Raw genomic sequence first — 24,131 nt, 5'->3', positions numbered from 1 at the left:
GTTTCTGATGAAAGAAAAGAACAGTTTTGACTCACACTCATACGCAAAATTGTCTTCACTTTATCAGGATAGGAACCAAATAATATAACATTAAAAATAGAGACGAGAAAACTTCATGATTATGCAAGTTTCAAGGATTGGTAAATAAGTTCAATAAAATATTCATGAAAGAAATAATACTTAATAACATTACAAATGCCATTGTATGCAGATGACACTTTAAATTGCCAACATTAAATGTTGACATTAATTACTGAAATCTTCTTTTAGTTTGTTTTGAAAGGCTAACAAACTATTTGATTGGGTTCCAAAATACATGGGACGGACACAACAATAACAAATTGCATGTATTGTTCTGTCCTTTTTATGTGTTTTGTATTGTTTTGTTTTGTTTTTGTTCATTTTTATTCTCTGGACCTAGAGTCTGTAATAAAGTTTTGAATTAAATTGAATTGTATTGAATAACAACAGCTTCAGCAGTTATATTCGCTAATTTGGGTGAACTGATTTGTGAGGGTCTACAATTACAATTAGGAAATCATTCAGAAGGGCCAACAGGTGTTTTATTTCCTTGAAGAAGGCCAATTTATCATTGATAGAAATGAAAAAACATCTACGTCAGCACTCAGGCCTCAGTGACAAAAAGTTCCTTATGAACTGTTAAGTGACCAAAAAAATCATAAAAAATGCCAAAAAAAAAAAAAATCAAAATAAATGGGTGTTTTCCACTATAACAGACTCTTATCTTTTCATCAGCTTTAGTTGTGTTTAAAAAAAAGAAAATTCAATCATTTCAATTGATTTAGCCCTTTAAATGCCAGTTTAAATGCCACAGGCAACAGAACTTATTTTGTAAATTTACTAAAAATTGCTTCATTTTATCACACTTTATTCTAGACGAGATATTTATTTTATTTAAAGCAGGTAATTTTTTTAATGTAATTTTTTTTTCAGGAAGCTCAAACATAATCCAGTTTCCAAAGAAAAAGTACACACACACACACACCCACCCACACACCCACACACCCACGCACACCCACCCCCACCCCACACACACCCACACACATACACACACACACACACATACACAAAATTACAACAAATATGTAATGAATATAATAGACTTGAGGAATAGACTTGCGAAAAAAAAAAATCTTCCTGTTATTTTGTCTTTTTCATTTTACTTGAAACAAACTATAAACATCTGAGATATTTTTATACAGATGGAAAAGAGTTGGCATTTATAAAAAATGATGAAATTGATGTTTATTTTTTTAAGATGTCAATTAAAAATATAAATATAACAGTTTATAACAGTTTATTATTGAAACATTTATTACAGACAGAGAGAGAGAACTGGAGAGTAAAAGCCTTTTTTTTGTGACTACAGTATCAGGCTGCAATGTTACAAAAATGAAATAAGTGAGCGGTAGCTGAATACTTCCTAAATGCACTGGTCATTTAATATATTTACAACACCAGCTTTATAGACAACTATATTAAATTAGGTCAATAAAAAAGGACTAATGTTGGTCATCGTTAGAGTCGTCGTCATCCTTTCAGATGATTCACTTTTTTCCAGAATGGTTTGATATATTTGGCTTTTGATATCACAAAACCAGTTAATCAAAGGCGTTAATGACTCTGCTGTTAACAACTTTAATTATGGTGCGGTTATAATTTGAGCTGATTTTAATAATTGACTTCCTTGAGAGCCTAAACAGACAACAGACACCTTCAGGTTCTCACCTTCTACAAAATTTTACTCTCAGTATTTAATATTCTATTAAAACCATTTGATTTCTGTCAGTTTCATATTTTTTTGTTCATTGTAGATTTATGCACATTCCACCCAAATGCAAAAGAAATTTTGGGCACTCTCAGTCTATGGGATTCCACATGTCGGTGCTTTAAATTGAGTGTTTTTAGGACGTATGAACATACTTTCCAGAAGCAACCAATTGAATGCATTACCCTGAGGGCTTTTTGAATTATCACTTTACTTAATTGAACTGTTCTAGGACCTCGATGATTTGCTGAGATTAAACTTTGACGCAAGTTGAAGGAATGTTGCTGTTCAACAGAATTGGCATTAATAAACAATGATGAATTTTATATATATATATATATATATATATATATATATATATATATATATATATATGTGTATATATATATATACAGTTGAAACCAGAAGTTTACATACACTATATAAAAAGGCAAATAAACTTTTTTTTCTCACTGTCTAACATTAAATCAGATTAAACTTTTCCTGTTTTTGGTCAATTAGGATTACCAAAATTATTTCTATTTGCTAAATACCAGAATAATGAGAAAATGATTTTTTTAGACAATTTTTTATTATTTTCTTGAGAGTCAGAAGTTTACATACATTTCATTAGTATTTGGTAGCATTGCCTTTAAACTGTATGACTTGGGTCAAATGTTTTGGATATTCTTCCACAAGCTTCTCACAATAGTTTGCAGGAATTTTGGGTCATTCCTCCTGGCAGAACTGGTGTAACTGAGCCAAGTTTGTAGGCCGCCTTGCTCGCACATGCCTTTTCAGCTCTGCCCATAAATTTTCAATGGGATTGAGATCAGGGCTTTGTGATGGCCACTCCAAAACACTGACTTCATTATCCTCAAGCCACTTTGTAACCAGTTTGGCAGTGTGCTTAGGGTCATTGTCCATTTGGAAAACCCATTTGCGCCCAAGCTTTAACTTCCTGGCTGATGTCTTGAGATGTTACTTCAGTGTTTCCACATAATGTTCTTTCCTCATGATGCCATCTATTTTGTGAAGTGCACCAGTCCCTCCTGCAGCAAAACAACCCCACAACATGATACTGCCACCCCCATGTTTCACAGTTGGGATGTTGTTCTCAGGCTTGCAAGCTTCCCCCTTTTTTCTCCAAATGTAACGATGGTCATTATGGCCAAAAAGTTCAATTTTAGTTTCGTCAGACCACAGAACATGTCTCCAAAAATTAAGGTCTTTGTCCCTGTGTGCATTTGCAAACTGTAATCTAGCTTTTTGATGTTTCTTTTGGAGTAATGGCTTCTTCCTGGGAGAGTGGCCTTTCAGCCCATGTCTGTACAGGACTCGTTTGTTGATAATGACACACTCTTACCAGCTTCAGCCAGCGTCTTCACAAGGTCTTTTGCTTTTGTTCTTGGGTTGAGATGCACTTTTCAGACCAAAGCACGTTCATCTCTGGGACACAGAACCCGTCTCCTTCCTGAGCGGTATGATGGCTGGACATTCCCATGGTGTTTATACTTGCATATAATTGTTTGAACAGATGAACGTGGCACCTTCAGGCATCTGGAAATTGCACCCAAGGATGAACCAGACTTGTGCAAGTCCACAATTCTCTTCCTGATATCTTGGCTGATTTCTTTTGATTTTCCCATGATGCTACACAAAGAAGCAGTGTGTTTCAGGTGTGCCTTAAAATACATCCACAGGTGTGCCTCTAATTAACTCAGATGTTGTCAATAAACCTATCAGAGGCTTCCAAAGACATGACATCATCATCTGCGCTTTCCCAAATTGTTTAAAGGCATAGTAATCTTAGTGTATGTAAACTTCTGACTCTCAAGAAAATAATAAAAAATTGTCTAAAAAAATCATTTTCTCATTATTCTGGTATTTAGCAAATAGAAATAATTTTGGTAATCCTAATTGACCAAAAACAGGAAAAGTTTAATCTGATTTAATGTTAGACGGTGAGAAAAAAAAATTTATGTGCCTTTTTATATAGTGTATGTAAACTTCTGGTTTCAACTGTATATATATAATATATATTTATATATTGAGCTAAATTTCAAACGTTATTGCTATGTGTCTGAATACTTATGGTTATGTGATTTTTCGTTTTTTATTTCCACAACATATCCAAAAAAAGTATCTGTTTTCACTTCGTCATGTTGGGGTACTGAGTGTAGATAAATGAGAATTAAAAGGATTTATTTTTTACTCTAGTATCAGGCTGCAACATAACTGAAACAGGTGAATGGGAGCTGAATACTTTCTAAATATACCAGTTTTATTTTACATTACAATACCAGCCTTGTAGACAAAAACATTAAATTAGGACATTAAAAATGACAAACTTCATAACTGTTTCTTATAATTACAGTGCTTTCTTTCAAACAATCTCACATGTTTTCCTCTGTCTTATTTACCATCAATATAAACTAGGTCACCGATTTGATATGAAATATGCATACAACAATGCCCTCCATAATGTAGGTCATCGTAAAAGTAGTTGTGACTCCTTTAGATGACTAACCTTTTTCCAGAATGGTTTGTTGTCTTCACTCTCAGAGAAGAACCAAAACAGGTTCTGATAGTACTAAACCAATTAACAAAAGTTGTTAATGATGCAGTAAATGATGACTTTAATTATGGTGTAATTATCCTCTCAATTAGTTTGGTCTACTTTTAATAATGCATTTTCCTGCACGTGACTTAACCAAGCCTGTGTGCAATGAATACAAAACAGTGTTGTTCAAGGGAAGAAATACTTCAAACCTCGCCAAGCAATGACAGACCTTCAGACCTCGCAAAGGAGTACAAGGTCAGCACGTAAGCTACCGGGTTAGCCCGCTAGTAGTGGGATATAATTAGCTGCTAAATTGTGCCACATGATCAACATAACTTCAACGTAGTAGTGACACACCAGTATCATGCCCACCCTGCATAAAAAAACATGGCAAGCACATTACCAACACATGTTTTAAAGCTGCAATGATTGATGATTTCTAATTAATGATGATTAATAACAGTGCCCACAGTAACATAATACTCCCGGTTAAGTATAAGACGATGTGATTGGGTTAATGAAATGTGGTTATAATGAAAATCACATGTTGATAAAATTATGGTTGGTTGCAGGACAGATTCATAATTTATAATTCATCAGTATGTTACCCCAAAAACAATAACAGGGAAGCTATGTGCTTTACATAGACAAGCTCAGAGAGTGCAGACCTCTGCCATTAGACCTATCTCCCAATAGTGAAGAATCCTTTAAAAACATTCCTGGATCCAGACGGTGATCTGGATCAGTCCCAAAATCTAATCAGTTCTTCCTTATACCATTTCTGACATTTCATGAAAATTTCATGAAAATTGGTCCATGACTTTTTGAGTTATGTTGCTAACAGACAAACAAACAAACGAACAAACCCACCCGATCACATAACCTCCTTGGCGGAGGTAAAAAGCTTTAATAAACTGCAGGTGCAATGATTTTACACAGCTTACTTTATGTCAGTGGTGGGGCACTGGCACTAGAGGGGCAACATTTGGTCCTCTGCTCAGTCAATGAGGCTAAAAGCTAAATTTTAAATGCCATTAAATGATGGACAAGATGTTACAGATCAAATCTGTGATCAAGCATTTAAACCTGAGTTGCCACAAGTATTGTCTTAGTATTCAGCATCGTGATACTAAACTTGGTATCAGTATCGGAGTTAAAATGTTGGTATCTTGAAATTTTGGGCACTCTGAGTATTGCAATCTATGAGTATTGACATGTTGGTGCTTTAAAGCCTGGATGGTTTGCTGAGATAAAACTTGACGCAAGTTGAAGGAATGTTGCTGTTCAAGTGAAATCAGATCGGCCCCACAGATGAGTGAAGTTAAAAGATATTCTGCAGAGGTAATCTGCAAAGAAGGAAGACTTTAAAGAAGGCATGTCCTAAAGTGAAACTTGACTCAAGTGAAAACTACAAGTCAAATTTGAAGGTTAAATTCAGTCATGATCTTTTATGAAGCAGAAAAGAGAAGTTAGGATGTCTAGCCCGGACTAAACGTCAACTGAAGTTCAAAGTGTCGATCACGTGCTAGACATTATAATAGATACAGTCACATTTGAGGGCGTGTTAGGCTATGGTGAAAAACAATCGTACGTTATATTAAGGAAAAGCAAGAGTACAAGTAGTAAAAAGTACAATTGGCACCAACAAAAAAATATGACATTATTTGTCTTTTGGCACATTTTACTTGTATTTCAGATTTGTCTGCTTTACCCTTCTTTTGTGAAAACTACATAAGTGACACACACACCAAGTAAAGTCAGACTATCAAGACATAGAGGCTTTCAGTGCTTGAGTTCATACTTTGTGTCTTACATTCTGGACTGGCTGCCTTAAAAAAATAATGTCTTACCTGTGTTGTTTACCAGACGAATACTCCTTTACAGATGTGCTGTCAGGCACTGAAGGAACTCTTGTCAAAACATCGACTACCTCAAACACACAGAGTTAGAGCTGTCAAAGCGTAAAACCAGTAAATCTGGTTCTTCCTCTTCGCCTTAACCAAAATGTACAAAGCCTTTCACTACAGGTGTTTCTTTCTCGTGCCTAATAAGTAGTTACCGCATGTATTGTCTATTGTGTGGAGTATGACGTATTCCCACAAAGACTCTCTACAAACAGAATTATTATTTAAAATGTCAACAACATGATGCCAAGCAAAGCAATAATAAGTTTTTAAAAGCAAGGTTCTGCTGTGGCTCCCCTTCTGTTTATTAACCTATCATCAAAATGTATTGCTATTCAGATAACAACCATCTCTACCTGTTTATTTAACCTTGCTCCAAATTCAAATTATTCATATTCCATAATTTACCAGCCCCTTCCAGTGTTCCCCTAGGATTCTGTCTTGGTTCCCTTTCTGTTTGTTAACCATTTACTGCCCCTTGGTCTTTTCCTATGAAAAATTAACATAAATTTCACTGCTATGCAGATGACACCCAGCTCTACCTGTCTATCAAACCTTATTCCAAATACAAATTGTTAAACTCCCACCATTTCCCAGTCTCTGCTGGTGTTCCCCAGGGCTCTGTCCTGGTTCCCCCCTTCTTTTTAGCATCTTTTTACTTCCCTTTGGTTCTTCTCTCCTTAAAATTTAACATCAAATGCAAATCACACCTAGCTTTACCTGTCTACCAAGCCTAACCCTATGCCTCCACCCACCTCCTTCTCTGAATTGTTACAGGAAATCAAGTCCTAGTTCTCATACTTCTTTGAACTTCATAGTGATAAATTAAAGTTCCTTGTTGGCACTAGATCCACCTCGGAAAAATCAGACTATTTTCCACTCGTAATCAATCATTACTCGGTGTCTTCCTCCTTCATAGATAGAGATTTCTGTCCATATTATGTGTTTATGTTGTTCAGTTTGAGCCAAAGCAGCAAAACACAACAAAGATCTGTATTAATTTTAAATGTGGCAGACATGTTCTAGTCCTACTTTATAAAATGTTGAGCTCACCTGGGTACTGAGACAGAGAACTACAAATTACCAGTGACCTCAACAGTGATACTTGCTGTATTTATTTGTGGAGGGCCTCAAACCCCCAGGTTTTTCCCCAGATGGATTCTTCATGATCCCCTGTTCATCAGGGGCTTTCTCTGTATTTTACAGGTACAGAGTATTATAACTATTTCAACATCATACACATGGAATCTGCAATGTGGTAATGGGAAAGGCTTTCAGTATGGTGTCTTTTGTCTTACAGTCAACACTCAGACAGAACCAATCAAAGCTTTACTTTGCATTGAAGAGATGACTACTGCTTGCAGTGATTTAAAGAAAAAAGCATGAAGTTTAAGGAGTGGTGCCACCCAATATGGATGCTTTGTCTAATCTGTTCATTTGTAGTTGTGACTAGTTTGCTCTGGTATTTGTAGTTTGAAATTTACAGTGTACAATTAACACTTTGTGATATCTAGCCAAAAATCTGAATTTACACCCCTTTTTTGGGCTAAAATGTATCCAGGATGCCAATAACATGGACATTGTTGCAGGGGAAAAACAAGGCCAGCAATAGTTTATTTAGCTACAAAACTAACAATCAGCTACTACACTACAAAACATTTTATAGAACAAGGGGAAAGAAATGATTGCTTATCATATTATAAACATACATATATATTTGTCTCATTTAAACTTGTCCGACTGTTCTAGGTGTGTACCAGGAAGATATAGCAAAAGAAAAAAACAAGTCTGTAATCTTATCTCTTTCTTGCCTTGGCAGATGCACCTCCTATCACATTGCAGGAAGATTCCCTGCTGTGACTAGTTTGCTAAATCGGAGTGTTTATGTAATATAGGATAGGTTATTACAACACACTGACAGTGAATAAAATGTGGGCTGCACGGCGACGCAGGGTTAGCACTGTTGTGGCAAGACGGTTACTGGTTCGCTTCCCGGTCAGGGCCTTTGATGAGCATTGCTTCTTTATTTTACTTAGGTGAATTGCATTGACTTTTCTCCTTGCAATTTTTGTACATTTTCCCACTGCGTTGGTTTTGTGTAGGCCTCCAGCTGGCCTGGGTCTCCAAGCAGTTGTCTGCTTTTTATGTTGTGAAAGGCAACACCTCTGGTAGTGCCCACCTGCATTATGGGGAAGCCCAGGTCAAGACACAGATAGATTCAACGCCACAGTTCCCTCTGAATGAAAGCTGCATAGGGCCTCCTGTGTTCTCATGTAACCAAAGCAGTAGTGTCTGTTCAGCAAAATACTGGGTGACTGATGTCTGTTGGGGCCCCCCTAGAGGGGTTTCCTACTGTCATTGCAAATTTTGTACATTTTTCCCACCACAGTGGTTTAAGTTTGTCAGCCCTCACAGGTATCCTACTGGCCTGGGGCCCAAAGCAGTCACCTGCTGTACTTGTTGACATGCACCACCTCTGGTAGTGCCCACTTGCATTATGGGGAGGCTCAAACCAGTAAAACTAACCAAAAGCAAATGGAATCAACCAAGTGGGTCCAGCCATGGTGAATGCTACATAAAGCCTCTTGTATTCTCATGTAAGCCAAGCAGTAGTGTCTGTATGGCACAATACTGTGCAGTTTCTTTGCTCATCTTACACAGTAGATGTCTGATGGGGCCTCCTTAGAGGGGTTCCTACTGTCATTGCGAATTTTGCATATTTTCCCACTACAGTGGTTTTGGCCTGGGGCCCAAAGAAGTTGCCTGCTTTACCTGTTGACATGCACCACCCTCTCAATAAATGCTCTCTGTCTCTGTGTTCTTATAACCCAAGCAATACTGTAAGTCCAGCACAATACTGGGCAGGTGTGTCACCAGTCTTCTGACAATAGCAGTGTCTGTTTTGTCTCAGCTAAATATGACTGAATTCAATCATCCACTTCTTTTTACAGTTGGAATGCAAAGCTCATCAGACACCCTGCTCCTCCCTCTCTTTATTTTGAAGTACCTTTTCTGACTTTTGTCTGTGAGAAGTGTTTGGCCAAGACTGTTTGCTGTGGTTTAAATTTAGAATCATTCAAACCACTCTATGTTGCTTTTGGGTTCAAGTACGCACCCAAAAAGAAGATAGAAACAAAACCAAGGTGTTGATAATGTTAAAAATCAAGTAAAAGGCAACTGATTTCTACATAAAATAATCTAAACCAGTACAATTAGTCATGGACGTAGTGTGCTCAGAAATTCAGGAAAGAGTTGTTTAATAGGCTTTAACAAAAGCAGTCGCAACAGCAGCACCACCCTCTTGATATAAATATCTCTCCACAAAATCAACAGCAGACACATAAATCTATTAGTTTGAGGTCTTTTTTGCTGCAAACTCTAGATTTAGGTTTATCATCATTCTAGTTTGTCAGCCAGCTTTGAATTTAAGGGTGTATTCACACCTGGCTCGTTTGGGGCAGTTGTTCCGAAACAGTGAGCGCCCCCCCCAATGTCCGGTTCATTTGGACATATGTGAACACAGCAATCGCACTCGGATGCGGGAAAAAACAAGCGGGTCGAGATCGCCAAAATAGGGTAGTCTCGGCTCCCTTCCACTCGAACCCTGTAGCGGTTCCTTTGCAGTGAGGACACAATCACTAAGCAACCGGCACAGCTGACTCATAACTGTAGTACACACTGTAGTCGTGGGGGCAGTCATGCACCGGGTTGCCAATTGTTCAGTTAAAACAATAGAAGAAGAACAACAGAACTAGCTGAGCGAAATGAGTCGTGGGCTCTGTGAGGCAGCACTTCTTTGTCTTAACAAGTGCATCAGCACATTATTTTCCAGACTTTCTTGACTGTCGAAAAAAATGCATGTTTTGTTGATTTAGCGAACACTGGTTCATTAGCCAGATGAACGCTATAAAAAAAAAAACTAGCCACACACGCTGATGATGCTCCATGGCTGTTGTTTTTCCCCATGGAAAGCTGTTAAGAACCTGAATGAATGAATGAAGATAAGGAAACTCCCCCGCCTTCCAGGTAAGATTTCTGACCGATGAGAGACGAACTGGATTGCACGTGGCATTTGTTTACAACTTTGGACTGCAAGAGACTTTTGCCATGTGAACACAAACGAACCAAGTGACAACTGAAACAAATGTATCATTTTTGCCCCTGAATGGGAACAAAGCAAACTAGCCAGAGGTGTGAATACACCCTAAGCTGCAAGTCTTCCTGGGCTTGGTTGTCTTGGCAGTCACTGAATACTGATCTATTAAGTTAATGACCATATTGACATGGGTGGAGTGCACAGTACAAATGAATTTAAATATAACTGAGTCATCAAGCTGTGTCCTATTATCATCAATGTCACCTTCCGAACCACTGGTCAAACACTTTAAAAGACCTGTTTACGCACTAGAGACTTAGGTCATTTACACACCTGATCCTGAGGCCCTGAGAGAGAAAATTTTACCCAAACTACAAGCACTGTCTTTTAATCCATCATCACAGGTGAAAAACCTGGGTGTAATTTTTGACTCTGAGCTGACTTTTATTCCACACATTAAGAATGTAACAAAAATAGGTTTTTATCATCTAAAGAACATCACCAGAGTCCGCCCCATTCTCTCTCTCTTGCCAACACAGAGACGCTGGTGCATGCTTTTATCACCAGTCGTATAGACTACTGTAATGCCCTGCGCTCTGGTCATCCCAAAAAGAATATTTCAGGTCTACAGTTACTCCAAAATTCAGCAGCACATGTCCTGACTAAGACCAGAGGGTGGGCCCACATTACACAGGTTTTAGAATCACTGCATTGGCTCCCCGTGTGTTTTAGGATCAATTTTAAAGTTCTTTTACTGGTTTTTAAATGTCTTAATGATCTTGGGCCTTCTTATCTTTCAGAACTGCTTTTACCTTATGAACCCTCGCGGACCCTGCGCTCCTCTGGCAGCGGGCTCTTAGTCATTCCCAAAGTCAGGACACACACTCACGGCGAGGCGTCTTTCCAGAACTACGGCCCTCGCCTGGAACAGCCTGCCAGAGGACCTCAGGGCCGCAGAGAACGTTCATGTTTTTAAGAGCAGGCTCAAGACACACCTTTTTAGCTTAGCTTTTGATTAATATTTATCTATTTTATTTATGATATTTATTTATTTTAGGCCTTTTAGGCTGCCAATCATTATCCTATCTCAGGACCTAAAAATAAAAATAAACAAATATTTATTGAAATTTATATTTTGGAAATCATTTCATTTTTTTAGTTTTTTTTCAATGAAAAAACAGGGGGGTTATTGAACTGTACTGGCATTTAAAGGATTAAAATTTCCAAAATATCATTATTATTTGATATGTATATTTCAGGCTGAAGTAGTTCTAGAAGACTGATGCGTTTAAAGTGGAAAAAAAATATATGTATCATATTTTAACAGCAGTTTTTGTGAGGTGGCTGATTTCTGCCCGAAGGAACAAATTAAGTTGGTTTTTAAAGGAACCCCTGAGGGCTAAAAACATTTGTGTTGTCATGTGATGGTGACATCGACCAGGGTTTGAACCATTGATTCCATGAAAAGATATCACACTGGTATAGATAGGTTCAAGGTGGGATGGAGGGATGAAGGGGCGAGCTTTCTGGGGCCCTGCCAAATGGGGGCCAATGGAGCAAAGTCATGGTCCATCCAAAAGTTAAATTGTTGTGATAACCATGTTTTATTCTTAGCCTGAATAATAACCACTCTAATCAGAGCAACAAAAATGAATATTATCTATTAATGCTGTGCACAGTATAGCCTTTTTCAAGATGTAACCCCCCCTTTTTTACCCAGAATTACCAAAGTGATAACAATATGGATGACCTAGTCCATTTAGGAAGCAATGTCAGATGTCAGAATGCAAAAAATAAATAAATTAATTAAAAATAATAATAATAAAATAAAGTGAACTGAAAGTTTTTGTCGGTGAATAGGTGAGCAATTGGGAAATGATGCAAAAATTTGCAATGTGTGTGTGTGTGTGTGTGTGTGTGTGTGGGTGGTGGTGGGGGGGTTGTAACTGGCAAAACCTGTTCTAAAGTGGCAAAAAAGTTGTAAAAATGGGTTTGGAGGGGTAAAAAGCATGATGAAGCAAAATAATGGCAACAAGAAGCTAAAGTACTTTAAGGAGGCAAAAAGGTGTAAAAGTGGCAAAAATGGGTAAGAGGTGGCAACATGGGTTAAAGGTAGGAAAAAAAAAATCTGCAAAACCTGCTTTAAAGTGCAAAAAAGTTGACAAGATGTTCCAAACAATCCAAAACATGTTAAATCTTGATGTAAAAAAGAAGCCATAAACTACACACTGATCAACCTCTTGTTTAAACATATAGCAATAATCCAGGCCATTATCTGCCTCAAACAGGATGCAGTTATCCATACGCCATCCAACACCTGCTTGAAACAACAAACAGTAATGCATGGACCAGAAAGGTAGGCAAGATGGTAAAAATAGATTTGAACTGGCAAAAATGGGTTAAAAGTGGCAGAAAGGTGTCATTAATTGCAAGAAAGATAGAAATGGGTTATCAATGGCAAAATGAGGCAGAAATGGCCAAAAGGTGACTAAAAAAGGTTGCAAGTAGCAAATATGGGTTAAAGTGGCAAAACTTGGGAAAAATGTGGCAGAAATGGGCCAAAATTTGCAAAGAAAATGGCAGAAAAAGTTAAAGTGAAAAAAAAGGCAAAATGGCCAAAAAGTGGCTCAAATAGGTTTGGAGGGGAAAAACTTGGTTAAAAAAAAAGTAGTGAAAATGGAAAAAGGAGCTGAAAATATAGGTTAAAAATGCAAACAAATGGTGTTAAGTGGCAGAAAGATGTTAAGAGTTGCAAGACAGTGGTAAAAATGAGTCCAAGGTGGCCAGTGTTGGAAAGTAGTTAGTTTAGTTTATTCAATCATAAAACAACTCCAAACATTTTGCACAGTATAGACATTTCAAACAAAATCAATAATCATGTGTTGAGTAATGACTGAACAGGCATAGGAAGAAGCAAACTGCTTATAAAAGCCTATCCTACATTTTCAACTATTTAAGCTATCAACTTTCAGAAATACAAAGAAAGTACAGTTACAGTACAGACTAAAAGTGTCAAAAAAAAAAAAAAAGAGCTAAAAATGGCTAAAATAGTTTGGAAGTACAAAATTGGACGAAAAATAGGCTTAAAGTTGCAAAAAAGCTGTGAAAAATGGGCTAAGAAGGCAAAAAATTGAAAAAAGTGGGTGCAAAGGATCAGAAAGGTGTTACAGTTACAAGACAGTGAGTGGTAAAAATGGGTTATCATGGGTTATTCATTAAAATCCATGTAATCTCGTCATTTTACCTTTTTATTTTGGAAACTTGCACAATCCTTGTCTACTGTATTAAATGACGTAGCAGACTTGCCTCTGGCAACATGGTGGCAACATCGACAACCGACCAGCCATCCAATCTCCCGCCGCATATTAAGTCAGTGCAGTGATACTTGGATTTGGATCATAAATTGATTTATTAGAATTAATGTTATGTAATCCTTGTGCTTGTTAGTCCGAAATCTCGCATATATTTTGTCTACTTGTATTTCCACATGTGGCAGACCTGCCTCTATTACTATGACGGTGATGCATGAAGAAACAACGAAGAAGACGTTCAGTTCAAGGGAATTCCGGTATTAGAAGACGAGATATGGCAGCACTCGTCCGACTTCCGGTTTAAAGTGAAGGTCCTCACACAAAAATGGCAAAATGCTAAAAGTGGCTAAAATAGGTTGGAATTTTTAAAAATAGGTGAAAAGTTGCAAAAAATTAGCTGCAAAAAAACAAACAAAAAAGAACAGGTTGAAAAAGCAAGGAGAGTGGCAAAAATGGACACACTTTAACTCCTATGTCATTGGATGTATGAGAGGAACTTTTTGCTACTATAACTTTTGGACTATGAGATATGCTTTTCCTATCATGCATTCAGAGTAATGGTAGCCATTTTACTGTCGTTTTAATGGATTTTATAGAAGCCTTTTACCCCCATTACTTTCCACGTATACAACATGTTTCTACCATCAGAACTTTTGGCGTACGAAAGTTCCTCTCACTACTGTAAGTTTCAGAGTAGTACCCACGCTTTTCCTTAGTTTATGACACACAGTTTCACTATCCTATAATTTTCATTTTCTAAGTTTTTCTACCATAACTTTCTGTTTAGTAGACATGCTTTTACTACCAAAACTTTTGTTGTATTAGACCCACTTTTAATACCAGAAGTTTCAGAGCTGTAGAAACGCTTTTATTACCATATCTTGGGGTTTATGACACACGCTTTTACTACCCTTAAGTTTTAATTGCCAGAGATAAGTTTATTACTATAACTTTATGTTTAGTTTGCATGCTTTTATGACCAGAACATTTGGTGAATGAGACATGCTTTTACAACCCTGACATTCAGTGTAATGGGTGTTTTTTTTTTTTTTTTTTTACTTTTATTTTAATGGATAAATGAAATGCACGTCTACTACCATGCCTTTCAGTGTATGAGACCAGCTTTTTCTACCAGAACTTTTGTACTATAAGACATGCTTTGACTACCATTACATTCAGAGTAATGGTAGCTATTTCACTATCATTTTGATAGATGTACGCTAAGCTGTCTTGCACCTTAACTTTCTGTGTGTACCACATGCTTTTTTCACCGTAACTTTTGGTGCACGAGACCTGTTTTACTCTCATAACTTTTGGAGTAGTATGGAGGAGACTCCAAGGAAGAGAAGTTCTGGAACTTCTGACGAAGACGTTTTTGATAAGATTGTAATTGAAGTGAGAGTCGATGTGTTTCAGAAAACACACTTCCAGTAACAAAGCTGATGAATATGTTCATAACTTTGAGGAAAGTGCTGAAAAAATGAGCTACTTTACATTTACTTATTTTGCTGCACCATGCTACTGTTTTTCAGTACCACCTACCAAAGTGCCATCCCTCTCTTATGGTCTTAATTAATGTCCTAAACTTCATACTAAGATTCCCTGGTTGTATAAGTACCTTATGGATTGATTCCATAAAAAAGGCTTGGAGAAGTATCCATCCCCTGACTTTGCTTTTCATAACCTTTTCTCTGAGTTGCTTGGAGTGTTCTTTTGTTTTCATGGTGCAATGCTAGCCAGGAAGACTGATTAACCAATGAGTGGACCTTCCAGACACAGGTGTCTTTATTCTACAATCACTTGACAGACATTAACTGCACTTAGGTGATCCCCATTTCACTAATTCTGAGACTACCAGCACCAGTTGGCTGGACCTCTGTTGAATGAGGCCAGTCACTTTAAAGGGGGTGAATATTTACACAATCACTTATTTTGTATCACTTTTTTTTTTGTTTAATTGGCATTACTCTGCCAACATGTGTTTCACTTCGACATTAAAGAGTTTTGTTGTCCAAAAAGCCAAATTATATTGACCATTATTGATTTATTAAATAAGTGGAAGGGTAAAACAACTAAGCAGGATGAAGGCACAGTCAGATTTGATGACCGACAGCTGGTTGCTGTCATCATAAACAGACAGAGCTTCACATGACACCCTGGAGGAGAGGACAAATATCATCTGTTTAATTTTCTTGGGTTAACCCTTAACAAACATATGATAACATGTGGTTTCCATTGAATTAATTCCTTATTGCTTACTGTTCTGTTGAAAGAGTTTGACAATGGATTCATTGCATGACATTATAATGGCTGTTAAAAATGAAAAAAAAAAAACCCTCATCCTCATTAAATGATATAAAAGCAGACAGACCAGAACTCATCAGAGTGACTGAATCAACTTCCATCATGAACTGCATAAGTCTGTGTGCTGTCTTGCTGTTCTTTGGCGTGATTTCAGCCCAGAAAGAAGGCAACGCTCTGGAAAAACACCCATGCTATCCTGACATGTGTGAGCTCCTGAGAGAGCTTGATGCCATGGCAGCGAAACTCAAAGCCCTGAAAAATACAGTGAGGAAGAATCAAAACCAGATCACAGAACTGCAGGACAAAGGTAAAGTGAAGTTTGTTTCCTTTATGTGTGATTATTTAAGCAAACCAAACAAATTCTCTGAAGTTAATGACAGAAATCAATGTCTATGTCATAGAAACGGTGGATGCTTACATCCTTTTATCACGATTCCAGACTTTATTCTCAAATATGTTGTTGTAATGTTTTACTGGTACAGAAAGAACCAAGGTGATCTTCAGTGCAGCATTAGGAGGGACCGGAGCCTTTGGACCTTTTAACGCCGCCACCACTTTGAAATACACAGTAGTGATTACAAACATCGGCAACGCCTACAATTCAGCCACAGGTACTCTCATATCAGTCATGACCCTGTTTAGTTTTGATGATCATTACAGCTAATGAAAACCCCAAATTCAGTATCTCTGAACATTAGTATATAGAATAAAGTTTGTCTGTGTGTTTTATATGTTTGAGCTTCGTTTGCTAACGTGTATCATTTTCTGTTATTCGTAGGTATTTTCACTGCACCTGTTGCTGGTGTTTATTACTTTACCTTCTTCGTTCACGCTGAAGGAACACGTCTGATGCTTCTGGCTCTGTTCAAGAACTCCCAAACTGTGGTCATGACCCATGATCAGGTTACTGGTGCAGACGGTGCTGATAATGGAGGAAATGCAGCGTTCCTGCGGCTGCAGCGGGGAGACCAGGTGTTTGTGCAAATGTTAGCAAATTCACATGTTTGGAGAAACGAAGTTAGTACGACTTTTAGTGGGTTTCTAGTCACTCAGATGTGAGCATTATTTCACTATTTTCCTTAAAATAAACTAAAAATGCTGCCAACTTTCAGGTACTTTTAAAAAAGGGTAAAGGTAAAAAACCTGACCCACAGCACTGAAATAAAAACATTAAATAAAGCAGAGTAAACAGTCTGCTTACAGAAGAAAAGTTTGTCCTCCATGAAAACTTTTGAACACAGCAAGCATAGCTTACATAGCTCTGTTAACTGTGTAACCTACATAGATAGGGGCGCTATGGAGCTAACAGGCTAAAGCTAAACTCACAAATTAACAACTATGTGTTTGCTAAACACATAGATATTAATTTGTGCGAAAGCTTAAATTGCCAAAGCTCATGTTGCTAAAGCTAACTTGGCTACAGTGACTTATGTATTATTGTTAATGAAATAGCTACCATTAGCTTTAGCTATGTTGGCTTTAGCTAAAGCTAATGAAAGTAAAGTGAGCTAATGTCTGTGTACTAAAAAAAATGGGTCTATTCAAAATTTTTATTTCAGATTTGACCTCTGACCTCATTCTCTATTTTGTTTAGGCTGTACTTGCAAATTACAGCACTTCCTGCTGTGTTGATTATGCAATATAAAATCAAGTGAACTAGTGAACTAATGCAATGTGTTCACATAGGAAATTCACATTAAGTGTTGTATCTCATGCAAATGAATGAATACATGATGAATACGTGTTTATGGTGTGTTATAAAGGATAATCCGGTGGCTAGGATGGAAAAATGTTTTTTCTGACTCCTTGTAAAACAATCAGTGAATGACAGTGATTTAATTTTAGCTTCGTTTTGAAGACTGATTAGGACTGACAATCATGTAAATGTCACAACTTTTATCTTATATCTCTGAAAGGACATTTTTTTAGAAGAGCCAGCTCTTTATATTTCCTTGCTCAAGCATATTGTTTCAATCTAAAACGTGAACAGTAGAATTATCAAAATATATCATAGATAAATCATAGACAGACTGCAGAATAATAATACTTTTATCAATTATTAAATATGAGCATTTCCTGCATTTTCTCAAATAAATCTTTTCTGAAATCACCTATGTTGCCTTTTCAAGTTCTTTTTTAATCAATAATTCCACATCTCACATTTTACACTATATTCCTGCTGACTATGTACAGTCCATTCAAAAAGTATTCAGACCCCTTTCACTTTTTTCAGTTTTGTTGTTTCCGGACGCTACAGCCAAATAAAAGATATTCACATTATTCACACTCTGTACTCCATAATGACACAGTGTCTTTTAGATTTTGTAGCAAATTAATTAAGAATAAAAAACTGAAATATCACATTCACATAAGAATTCAAACCCTTGAAATTTAGCAACGGTTCCCCCCATTTCTCTGGATCTCTACTGAGATGATTCTGCACCTTGACTGGAGTCCACCTGTGGTGAATTAAATTGATTTGGAAAGGCAATCACCTCTCTGTAGGAGGCCTCAGAGCTGACAGTGTACATCAGAGCAAAAACCTCAGCTCAGAGACAGGATTGTTGCAAGGCACAGATCTGGGGAAGGCTACAAAATATGTCTGCTGTGCTGAAGGTTTCCAAGAGCACAGCGGCCTCCATAATTCTCAAATGGAAGAAGTTTGGCACAACCAGGACTCTTCCAAGAGCTGGTCACCCATCCAAACTGAGCAATCTGGGAGAAGGCCTTAGTAAGAGAGTTGACAAAGAACCTGATAGTCACTCTGACTGAGCTCCAGAGATCCTGCAAAGTTTAGAAGGTCAACCATCACTACAGCCCTCCACCAATTGGTCTAGAGTGGCTAGACAGAAGGCTCTCAGTGCGAAACACATGAAAGCCTGCTTGGCTTTTTATTTGGCCTTTGTTGAAAACTCTATTATCACCATTTTTTAAACTGTTTAGGGCTGAAATCCAAAACTGCTGACTGCCAAAGTTTCATAAAGACTTCCAGTAAATGTGCCAGTATTTTTTTTTAATATGCTTCCTTGAGCTTTGTCTTAAAAGCTTGATAACACTCGGACCTATTAAAGTCACGTTTCAGATGGTCTGTTTAACATTAACAGGTTGTCATAAAGTCATGAATATAACCAAGAATAAGAGATCATTTCCATTATTGTTCAGGTGAGCTGTTCTTGAATCAACTTCAGTGATGACTTCTGTCTTTTTGTGGGGTTTCTTTTTGCTGTTTAGTGGAATGACTTCAGCCCAGGATGATACCAACGCTGTTGAAACAAGATCATGCTTTCCAGATATGTGTGACCTCCTGAGAGACTTTGGTGCCATGACAGAAAAAGTAAAAGCCATGGAAAGGAGGCTGGAGGACAGTGAGGCCAGGCTACGGGACAGTGAGACCAGGCTACGGGACAGTGAGACCAGGCTACAGGACAGTGAGGCCAGGCTACAGGACAGTGAGGCCAGGCTACGGGAGAGTGAGACCAGGCTACGGGACAGTGAGACCAGGCTACAGGACAGTGAGGCCAGGCTACGGGACAGTGAAAAAAGACTGAACAACAGTGAAAACCAGATTCTTGACCTAATGAGCAAAGGTACAAATTGCATTCTGATCAATTATGCATCAGCAATTGGCCGTACAGCTAACAAGACAATTCTTTTAAAATGAATGTATTCTGCTCTTGCTTAACAAAACAACTTAGCAGATAGCAAATATCTGTAGACAAAAGGCCCAAGAAACCAGAGCTGTGTTAAGGGCCTTAGTGTGGATTCTTCGTGTATTCTGTTACACTGAAAAATGTGAAATAATGTCATCACAAAGTGCTAATGCACACATACATGGTAAAATAACTCAATATAGCCTGCAGTTGTCAAATACGAAATTAAACAACTTTAAATAAGAGCCATACAGGTGTGGCAAGGTGAGCAGTGGAATGTACCAGACAACAACACATAGGGACTCGCACCCCAGGATATAAATATACAACCCAACAATAACACAGACACACAGTTTGAATGATAAAATTCACAGGGCCAGAGAGCGTGATTTCCAAAATATTAAAATACTTCATTAAACAATTATAGTTAAAAATGGGTAGCAAACTAAACAAAGAATAAACAGTGGTATGGGGCCTACCAGAAAAGAAAACAAGGACAGGGCTGGGGCTTACCATGACAGACAGAATGTAAAACACCCTTACCCCAAACCAAAAGAAACAGTTACTTACCAACAAATTATCAAAATTAGAAACCAAAAACAATGTATAAACAATAAGTCAAATACAATCGAAAAACAAACTTAATAATAATCCAACGAAGAAATAACAAACAAAAAATAAGCTAAACAGATTAATCAAATAAGTGTCTGCACTATCATAATACCAGGGCCCGGAAACAGCCGGCCCAGTGTCCATGGTCCAGACACCGTCGTCTAGCCCACTTTGGCAGTTTGTCAAAGCAGTATCAGCCCCCAACGCTTTAACCAGAGAGGGTAGAACCACTGAACCTACAGTTCATTAGCAGAGCATGAGAACCCAGGCAATCCACTAATAATATAGCCATTAGGGAGTACAATAAAAGGGAGTCCACAAAGAACCAACAAAGAGCCAAGACAGCAGCGTGACTGAGAAGCAGCGGCAGATGACGGCCGCACACTGTAAAATAAACCAGTAAACTAATCAGAATCTAATTCTGAAAAATTTACAAATTAACCAAAGCTACCAATTGAACGTTTTGTACCAGAGAGCAGGGTAGACACGTCAAGCGGCACCAGACCATCAACAGCTAAAGGTAACAAAACAGACAACTTAGTGTCTTACCCATAGGAAGCGTACCGTGCCCACATAGACCCCAAGAGACAGACCAGCTCCCAGTCACACCACACTGCTGCAACGGAGCGAAACCGGAGTAAACACCAAGCACAGGGAACTTAATGAATCAGGCAGGATAACAGCATGCATACTTTAATGTGAAACCTGACATGTGCTGCAGAGATGCAACGTCAGACGCCAACACACACCACTGTTGGCTCCGTGAGGGAGGAAGAGGAAGCTAAAAGACAGAGGGAGAGGCAACCACCCAGTAATTAGCAGCCACACTGCCCCTTGTGGTAGGGAGTGTAAATCTATCTGGCCACACAGATCTAGCTAGCATCTAAATTAAGGTTCACATTGTTTTTAAAAGGCAAATGCTAATTGCGGTTAGCATCTTTAACAATTCTGCACAAAAGAACACAAAACGAAAAGTAGCATTTACAAAATCTACACAGCAGTGTGAAGTTACATGATATATACACAATAGTACTCACAGACTTTGACCTTCATGTAAGAAAAGGTTGAAAAGTGGTCGGAGACTGCTGCATGTGCTCTCAACAGCAAGCGAGACTTAAGTGAACTGCCTATGGCAAACAAATAATTAGAAATAAAGTGCAGTACATGTTTACACCACTAGGTGTCTCTAAATGACACACAGAGAATGTGGGGAAAAACAGAATGCCTTCATAGATCAACAACAAAACTCCACATGCTGTCATTTTATCAGATGAGTTGAGACTTTTTTAATTACTTATTTACAAATCAATTCTATTGGTTTATTTTTCTAAACAGAAGGAACCAAGGTGATTTTCAGTGCAGCAATTGGAGAAGGAAGCATTGACATTGGACCTTTCAACATACATACAACACTAATCTACAGAAGGGTGATTGAGAACATCGGCAATGCCTACAATAAAGCAACAGGTATAATTAAATAAAAGTCTGTGCTCATGAATCTGACCTCTGTGTGAAACTCTGAAACCTTGAAAGTCTCTCATCTGCTGTTTAAACAGGTATCTTCACTGCACCTGTTTCAGGTGTCTACTACTTCAACATTTTCTATCATACTGGAGGGCTACATGGAGCATATCTGTCACTCTACAAGAACTCCCAGCTGATGGTCGTGACAAGTGAACATGGATCAAGCCCTGATCGTAATGATAATGGAGGAAACTCTGTGTTTCTGCAGCTGCAACCAGGAGACCATGTGTACGTGTGTTTGGCTGCAAGTACGTGGGTTTGGGGATCAGACTACAGTACCACTTTTAGTGGATTTTTGGTCACTCAAATGTGAGAATCAGCACTCTGTCGTTCTCCCCTACGTACATGAATGTCCTTACATAAATGTATGTATTGCCTCTACATTTTGGAAGTTCTTAAAAATAATAATATGAATATTTGAATGGTAAGGCAAAAAAAATGTTTTAAAGCATGTATTGATATTTGTGTGCATTATTCTATATTGTATTCAAGCTACATGATCTAGCAAAGCCCATCACTGTTTGTCATTTATTTGTTTTTCTTTGGTGTGTTTGTGATAAAAGACGTTACGTTATTAAAAAAATAGACAGTTATGTGACAGAACAGTGTTAAAGACATGCTAAAGTGCTGATTTGTTATTGTGAGATAACTGTATGAATGACGTCGTGTTACTGTCACTGATTTTCTGCTGTTTTCTGGGGAAGCCTTTAACAACCATGCCTTCTCCTTTGTGGCTGAATGAATTTCTTCTTATTTCACTTATGTCTCTTTACCCAGGCCCCCCTTAGCCAGCACCATTTTACCAAGATCTATGTGTTTTTTTAACTAAATTTCCCTTTATCAATGAACCTGTTTTTGTTTTTTATTTTATTTTATTTTTTACTATGGATGAATTAAATTTACTTTTAATAAAAAAAACATGAAAGCCTGCCTGAGTTTTTATTGGCCTTTGTTGAAAACTCCATTAACGCCATTATTTGAGCTGTTTTGGGCTGGAATCCAAACTTTCTTGATAAAAACTTCCAGTAAATGTGTCAGTATTTTCTTACTGTCCTTCCTTGAGCTTTATCTTAAAAGCTTGGTAACACTTGAGGACTTCCAGTCTGACGATCAGCATGTGAGTCGGTGTTGTCCCGAGCTCTGCAGGCATTTCTCATATTTGAAATGATTTTCTTGTGAGAGCTCATTTAAAATGGGCTGAGGTAAAATGGACAACTGTTCTGTGGTCAGATGAATCAAAATTTTGAATTTTAGAAAACCTTTGACACCATGTCCTGAGGACTTAAAAGGAAAGGACCATCCAGTGTGCTATCAATGCTCAAAAGCCTGCATTTCTGATGGTTTGGGGTTGTATTAGTGCCTATGGTATGGGAGGGACCCTCTCTATGTTTGAAAAAAGGCTGATTATCAGTACTTTTATATATTCAGGTGATTAAACACTTATTTTGATAGGCCTACATATAACTTGTGAGTCATTTTTTACCAGCTTTATTCTGCTCAGTGCTACAAGTATAAATATTACACACTGTAGCTTTAAACTACAGGAGGATACTCAATGACAAAGTAAAACATGAAATACTAATGCATCTTGCAAAATACTAAGTAAAACAGGAATAGCATATCCAGTTAAATTGGAAAGTAAGCATTGTATGAGCATTGAACAAAGCAACCTGTTACTGTAGCTATATCACATTTATCTGTTATGCACTATAGCTTCATAAGCTATCTGCGTAACAGCGACAGAGGAAAAAACTGATCACTGTTATTTACCTTCCTCCAGGATATCAAAGGTTAGCTGTATTTATTTTTCGTTGTATAATCATCCGTGATTCACAGGGGATGTTAAAAATTTACTAGACACAAATAAAACTCCCTCCAGCAGATTATTTCTTTTCCTGCATTCTGGGCTTTTTATTATTTTATCATTTAACTTTTTCAAGTTTTAACAGGGATATTTCAAATCATCAAGGTTAAGTTTACAGTTTCATCATAGTGGAGGAAATCTGCAGACTTCATCCCGGTGGGCCAGTTATAATAAAAACGTGATCTTGCTGGCTGGCTATAACGGTTCCATAGGCCTGATGTGGACTTTGACACCCCTGATGTAGAGTCTCCAAATACAAATCTGCCTGGATATTTCTATGCAACATTGCTAAACAGTCATTTTGGTGTTGGTGTTGCATCAGATTTTAACTTGAATATGATTTGGCCATGGCTCCATTAAGTTTGTAAGTTAAAACATCACAGACAGTATTAAATAGCATTTAATGGCATCAAAGACAAATATTGAAAGCATCAGAAGACTGCAACAGAGGCCTTCTTTCATGAATGTGTTTGTTTGACTGTTTAAAAGCCTGGTCCCATGGTTTTGTTAAGACTGATTTAAAAAAAGTTAAAGT

At 37.6% G+C, this 24,131-nt stretch overlaps 2 protein-coding genes across 3 annotated transcripts; both read left to right on the top strand.

The window, feature by feature from the left end:
• Positions 1-10,230: 10,230 nt before the first annotated feature.
• LOC121504308 lies at positions 10,231-17,859 on the top strand. The gene is made up of 5 exons (XM_041779021.1): positions 10,231-10,261; positions 11,132-11,293; positions 16,101-16,253; positions 16,429-16,557; positions 16,725-17,859. The coding sequence occupies exons 1-5, from the start codon at positions 10,231-10,233 to the stop codon at positions 17,003-17,005; spliced, it is 756 nt and encodes a 251-aa protein (XP_041634955.1). The 3' UTR covers positions 17,006-17,859.
• Positions 17,860-19,123: 1,264 nt separating this feature from the next.
• LOC121504474 (complement C1q-like protein 2) lies at positions 19,124-22,654 on the top strand. 2 transcript variants are annotated; one of them, XM_041779275.1, is made up of 3 exons: positions 19,124-19,533; positions 21,544-21,675; positions 21,789-22,654. In XM_041779275.1, exons 1-3 carry the CDS (start codon positions 19,137-19,139, stop codon positions 22,043-22,045), a joined length of 786 nt encoding a protein of 261 aa, XP_041635209.1. In that variant the 5' UTR covers positions 19,124-19,136; the 3' UTR covers positions 22,046-22,654. The 2 variants fall into 2 exon arrangements, with proteins under 2 accessions (XP_041635209.1, XP_041635207.1); XM_041779273.1 differs by having other exon boundaries at positions 21,765-22,654.
• Positions 22,655-24,131: the final 1,477 nt, after the last annotated feature.

Source organism: Cheilinus undulatus, linkage group 22 (genome assembly GCF_018320785.1).
Source record: "Cheilinus undulatus linkage group 22, ASM1832078v1, whole genome shotgun sequence".
In the NCBI taxonomy this organism is placed as follows: Eukaryota; Metazoa; Chordata; class Actinopteri; order Labriformes; family Labridae; genus Cheilinus; species Cheilinus undulatus.
Note: the sequence above shows the minus strand (reverse complement) of the source record. Positions and strands in the feature narration are given on the sequence as shown.